General features: G+C 44.9%; 1 protein-coding gene across 1 annotated transcript; it reads left to right on the forward strand.

Moving 5' to 3' along the window:
• Positions 1 to 1,571: 1,571 nt before the first annotated feature.
• Positions 1,572 to 6,520, forward strand: LOC106593068 (single-strand DNA endonuclease ASTE1-like). The gene is made up of 5 exons (XM_082974958.1): positions 1,572 to 2,281; positions 4,254 to 4,755; positions 5,675 to 5,888; positions 5,999 to 6,174; positions 6,311 to 6,520. The coding sequence occupies exons 1-5, from the start codon at positions 1,572 to 1,574 to the stop codon at positions 6,518 to 6,520; spliced, it is 1,812 nt and encodes a 603-aa protein (XP_082831084.1).
• The last annotated feature ends 234 nt before the right edge of the window (positions 6,521 to 6,754 follow it).

Raw genomic sequence — 6,754 nt, forward strand, 5'->3', positions numbered from 1 at the left:
TGGTGCTTGCCTACGGAGCTGTGAGGGGAACGGCACCTCCGTACCTTCAGGCTCTGATCAGGCCATACACCCAAACAAGGGCACTGCATTCATCCACCTCCTGGCCTGCTGGCCCCCCTACCTCTGCGGAAGCACAGTTCCCGCTCAGCCCAGTCAAAACTGTTCGCTGCTCTGGCACCCCAATGGTGGAACAAGCTCCCCCACGACGCCAGGACAGCGGAGTCAATCACCACCTTCCGTAGACACCTGAAACCCCACCTCTTTAAGGAATACCTGGGATAGGAATATAGTAATACTTCTAACCCCCCCCCCCCCCCCAAAAAAAAGATATAGATGTACTATTGTAAAGTGGTTGTTCTACTGGATATCTTAAGGTGAATGCACCAATTTGTAAGTCGCTAAATGACGTATATGTAAATGTAAATAGTGTAGATTTCTTTTATTGTTTTTTTTGCCAATGGTAGCCTGCACCACCACCATGGTAGCCCGCACCACCACCACCACCATGGTAGCCCGCACAACCACCACCACCACCACCATGGTAGCTAATACCACCACCACCATCATCATGGTAGCCCACACCACCACCATCACAGTAGCCCACACCAACACCACGGTAGCCCACACCACCACCACCATGGTAGCCCACACCACCACCACCACCACCACGGTAGCCCATACCACCACCACCATGGTAGCCCACACCACCACCACCACCACCACGGTAGCCCACACCACCACCACCATGGTAGGCCACACCACCACCACGGTAGTCCACAACACCACCACGGTAGCCCGCACCATCACCACCAGCACCGTGGTAGGCCACACCACCACCACCACCACCACTATGGTAGGCCACACCACCACCACCACCATGGTAGCCCGCACCAGCACCATGGTAGCCCAAACAACCCCACCACCATGGTAGCCCGCACCACCGCACCACCACCACCACCATGGTTGCCCACACCACCACCATGGTAGCCCACAACACCACCACCACCATGGTAGCCTGCACCACCCCCACCACCATGGTAGCCCACAACACCACCACCACCATGGTGGCCCACACCAGCACCACGGTAGCCCGCACCAGAACCACCACCATTGCAGCCCAAACAACCCCACCACCATGGTAGCCCGCACCACCACCACCACCATGGTAGCCCAAACAACCCCACCACCATGGTAGCCCGCACCACCAACACCACCACCATGGTAGCCCGCACCACCACCACAGTAGCCCACACCACCACCACCATCACCACGGTACCCCACACCACCATCACCACCATCACCAACACCACGGTAGCCCACACCACCATCACCACCATGGTACCCCACACCAACACCACCACCACCACATCACCAACAACACCACCATTAATCTAAAGTAAATGCAGGCCTTTTCCAACCAACCCAACATTCTTTCTAAATAGTGTGCAGCAGAATATCAGTTATGGAGGTTTAATTTCCAAAGACAATGGAACAGAAAACTAGACAAGGTAAGAGTCCTGTGACTAAAACTATTCACTTGGAAAGACATCACATCCCAGAAGGAGCACATCATGGGTGTCTTGGGTTTAACCAGCTTTATAGATGATACTGGAGAGATTTTAACAGATTATCACTTCAGAAACAGCAAGCTGGTCATAGATGGCACTAATCTCTACCTCTCTCTTTTTTTTAAATCATGTTTGGATCAGCAGCATGGAGGGGATTATGATGATTTTGAGGACCAGGTCTGCAAGTTCTTTAAGGCTCTGAGAGATTGTGGCATTGAACCTTATGTGATTATAGATGGAGGCTCTGACTTTTCCGATAAAAAGTTTGAAACTCTCCTCCACCGAGTTCAATCAACGCTCAACACAGCCAACAACTTGTCCAAGGGGCTTCAGGGGTGCGGTTTACTACCAATCCTCATCAAACAAGTCTTCAAACAAGTCCTCTCCGGCCTGAAGGTGCCATTCGCACAGTGCATCTTTGAAGCAGACCAAGAAATAGCCTCCTTGGCTCAAAGGTGGAACTGTCCGGTCCTGTCCTATGACAGTGACTTTTATATTTTTGACATCCAGGCAGGATATCTGCCCATCTCCCATTTTAAGTGGCAGAACGCATCGACGCAACGCTGGAGTTCTCAAAATTACATCCCCTGCAAGCGGTACACCACAACAAGCTTCTGCAGACACTTCAACATCAACAGACAGCTTCTCCCAGTCTTCGCTGCCATTGCAGGAAACGACTATGTCAACTTGGATAAGATGGGCTTTACCATTAGGTGGGGAGACAACTCGCCGATGGAACCCAATCGAAAGCCAAGTAAGTTTGAACAAATTACCTGTATACCGAAGTATACATAACTACTACAGATGCATTTGGGGCGGCAGGTAGCCTAGTGGTTTGAGCGTTGGGCAAGTAACCAAAATGTTGTAAGATCGAATTCCCGAGCTGACAAGTTAAAAATCTGTCGTTCTGCCCCTGAACAAGGCAGTTAACCCACTGTTCTTAGGCTGTAATTGTAAATAATAATTTGTTCTGAACTGACTTGCCTAGTTAAATAAATAAGCCTGTACATTATTTATGCAGAGGAGAATTTGCCGCACTAGGCAAGTCAGTTCTGGAAGCCTCTCTCTTTTGACGGCTGAAATTGAATCGTACCTTCAGAGCAGAGAGAGGTTGCATGTGTAGTATACGTCAATGGGATGCAAATTACGTTTCTTCTTGATTGAGTCCTCTACTAACACAAAGATAATGTTTACCAATATGGAGGTTTGGGGGCTGATAATCACTGTTTGAAATGCATTAAATGACATCTCCCACTCCTCTTGGCCTCCCACTCCTCTTTCTATTCTGGTGAGAGACAGTTTGCGCTGTTCTGTGAAGGGAGTAGTACACAGCGTTGTACGAGATCTTCAGTTTCTTGGCAATTTCTCGCATGGAATAGCCTTCATTTCTCAGAACAAGAATAGACTGACGAGTTTCTGGCCATTTTGAGCCTGTAATCGAACCCACAAATGCTGATGCTCCAGACACTCAATTAGTCTAAAGAAGGCCAGTTTTATTGCTTCTTTAATAAGTACAACAGTTTTCAGCTGTGCTAACATAATTGCAAAAGGTTTTCTAATGATCAATTAGCCTTTTAAAATGATAAACTTGGATTAGCTAACACAACGTGCCATTGGAACACAGGAGTGATGGTTGCTGATAATGGGCCTATGTAGATATTCCATAAAAAATCTGACGTTTCCAGCTACAATAGTCATTTACAACATTAACAATATCTACACTGTATTTCTGATCAATTTGATGTTATTTTTATGGCCAAATAATGTGCTTTTCTTCCAAAAACAAGGACATTTCTAAGTGACCCCAAACTTTTGAACGGTAGTGTATATCATGATTATTTGCATAAATTAGGAGGCCATTGCTGAGCAGTCTCTGCCATGATGTGCTGCAGCAGTAGGCCTAACAGCAGAAACATTGCTAAACCAATACATTCCTCTCCTGCTAAATGCGCAATTAAAAGATAATTACAGGAAAATATATACATTTGTTAGCATTTTTTTCAGACCTCTACATTTTTCTGTTGATGTGATTTAAGCATTGACATGGACTCAGAACATCAACTTCCATTGTTTCTCTCTGAATAATTGTAATATTGAGAGTAAAAAATGCACACAAAACAGAATTTGGGGTAATTCAAAATACAATTTTATGGGGCCCCCTTAGAATTGTTATTTGACTATTAAATATTGCCAGAAAACACATCTCTTGTACAAGGAACAAGGGAAGAGTTGCAGGGTTGAGGAGAGGAGAAGAATTTGCTGATTTGAAAGCTATAAAAAAAACGAGTAGCTCGTGACATTCATTTTTCTTCATGTAGCTGTCATGCTAGAAAAGGTTGGAGATCCCTGCTGTACAGGCTTCCTTCTTTTCACTCTGTCAATTAGGTTAGTATTGTGGAATAACTACAATGTTGTTAATCCATCCTCAGTTTTCTCCTATCACAGCCATTAACGTCACCATTGGCCTCATGGTGAAATCCCTGAGCGATTATCTTCCTCTCCAACAACTGAGTTAGGAAGGATGCCTGTATCTTTGTAGTGACTGGGTGTATTGATACACCATCCAAAGTGTAATTGATAACTGGTGTAATTGATGCTAAAAGGGATATTCTATGTCTGCTTTATTTTTTATGTATATATGTGTATGTTTTTTGTGCTTGGGAAGGGGTTGCCTTTTTTTAACAGGTTGTTGAATTGGCTGGCCTGTTTCCAGCAGCAGCAGGAGGCCTTGGACTCTGTGCCCAATCTCATCGGTCATGGGGAAAACAACATGGATGCTGCCCTCCAGGCCCTCTCTCTGAGCATAGAGACATACCAGCTTCAACCCGGTTGCCTGGAGCGGTTCTTCAATGATGGCAATGCGCCTGATCCCGGCAGTCTCCCAAATTCTCTGAGGGTCCTTCCAGACTGGACCCTGCTGCCGTTGATGAAGGGGACACTTCCGTCCTGCATAATATACATTCTGCAGCTGAGGCCAGTGATTCAAGGTGTCCAAGTGGAAGATCACCGCTTCCCCAGTGGGAACAACACCTCTCGGCCCATACGGCAGGTACTCTACGGGCTGCTGCTGGGTGAGAGGAGGGAAGTGGAGGAGTATGACAGGAAAGGCATGAACCTGACCAGCAGCATGGTTAAAGCCATCCTGCCCAGTGCTGCACAACAGCTGCAGCTAAACAAGCTGTATCAGGTATGTAGACATGTGATATAGTATACAGTATATCAGGTATGTATACATGTGATATAGTATACAGTATATCAGGTATGTATACATGTGGTATAGTATACAGTATATCAGGTATGTAGACATGTGATATAGTATACAGTATATCAGGTATGTATACATGTGATATAGTATACAGTATATCAGGTATGTATACATGTGATATAGTATACAGTATATCAGGTATGTAGACATGTGATATAGTATACAGTATATCAGGTATGTAGACATGTGATATAGTATACAGTATATCAGGTATGTATACATGTGATATAGTATACAGTATATCAGGTATGTAGACATGTGATATAGTATACAGTATATCAGGTATGTAGACATGTGATATAGTATACAGTATATCAGGTATGTAGACATGTGAGTATAGAATACAGTATATCAGGTATGTATACATGTGATATAGTATACAGTATATCAGGTATGTAGACATGTGATATAGTATACAGTATATCAGGTATGTATACATGTGATATAGTATACAGTATATCAGGTATGTATACATGTGATATAGTATACAGTATATCAGGTATGTATACATGTGATATAGTATACAGTATATCAGGTATGTAAACATGTGATATAGTATACAGTATATCAGGTATGTATACATGTGATATAGTATACAGTATATCAGGTATGTATACATGTGATATAGTATACATATCAGGTATGTATACATGTGATATAGTATACAGTATATCAGGTATGTATACATGTGATATAGTATACAGTATATCAGGTATGTAAACATGTGATATAGTATACAATATATCAGGTATGTAGACATGTGGTATAGTATACAGTATAATATGAACATGCTGCTGTTGATTCTAAAAATTAATTCTCATTCTCTTGTTCTGTTTCTTAGGCTCCACATGCAGTGCGGCTTGAGGTGTTTTTGGAAACCCTTGGTGTGTCCCAGTCCACTTTGAATGGTGTCCCACCTCATCTGGGACTTCCTGTGGCTGTTACCTACTACTGGCTGAGGCACGCCCATCTCCGACCAGACCATCCTTTCCTGCAGGCCCTGCTACTAGGACTGGTGTATGGAGAGCTCTGCAGACAGAGGAAGAGCCAGACAGGTATGGACCAGAATATGAACGGAAACACACATACAGGCACACACAACTTAGAATGTATAAATAAAGTGCGTGAAGTGCAGCCAATGACTCCTCTCTTTTTTGTGTATCAGGGTTTATAGAGGAGGGACCTGTGTTGGAGAGGCTGAGAGGGCTGATTCAGAGAGGTGCTAGTAACCTAGACCTGGCTGTGGCCCACGCCTACAGCCAATGGCAGCGCTGCATGAGGGATGGCCTTGACCTGAACCAACTGCTGTGCTTCCCTCTACCTGAGCCTCAGATGTGCCTGGTAACGTGTCACGTCCTAAATCAACCCTAACCGCTAACCTCTAACCTCTACAGTAGACCAGTGGTATTCCTTTACATTTTATTCTAGCCCAGCAGCAACACAGCTAATTCAACCCTCTGTTGTTTCCCTGTTGGAGTCTAGGCTGTACAAGGGAACTCTGGTGCACCAGCTTGTGGCCGAACTGAGAGGGGGGGTGACCCCGGATTCTCTCCTGATGGAAGACCCTTCCTCTGGGCAGCTGTACAGAGCCATGCTGGGCGCCATACTCAACTCCCAGGAAACTGAGGCCACTGGACAACCTGACGGCCCCTCTGCAGATTCTGGTGCTGGAGGAAGAAGAGGATGATGATGATGATGATAAGGAGGTTGTACTGAAGTCCCAATGTCCCACTGCAAGAGGAAGGAAAGATTCAACAAAGCTCTGTCAAGTTGTAAATATAGGGACCACTATATACGGACCACTATACATCTGCTGAGTTATAGATATAGGTAACACTATATAGGGACCACTATATAGGGACCACTATACATCTGCTGAGTTATAGATATAGGTACCACTATAAAGGGACCACTATACATC

The sequence above is a fragment of the Salmo salar genome, chromosome 05, assembly GCF_965601325.2.
Source record: "Salmo salar chromosome 05, fSalSal1, whole genome shotgun sequence".
NCBI lineage: Eukaryota > Metazoa > Chordata > Actinopteri > Salmoniformes > Salmonidae > Salmo > Salmo salar.

Excerpts from the sequence above, each read along its gene's own strand:
- LOC106593068 (XM_082974958.1), top strand. The coding sequence starts at position 1,572 with ATGGGTGTCTTGGGTTTAACCAGCTTTATAGATGATACTGGAGAGATT. Across the intron at positions 4,756-5,674 it reads AGCTAAACAAGCTGTATCAG|GCTCCACATGCAGTGCGGCT; the intron begins GTATGTAGACAT and ends TCTGTTTCTTAG. Across the intron at positions 6,175-6,310 it reads CTGAGCCTCAGATGTGCCTG|TCTAGGCTGTACAAGGGAAC; the intron begins GTAACGTGTCAC and ends TCCCTGTTGGAG.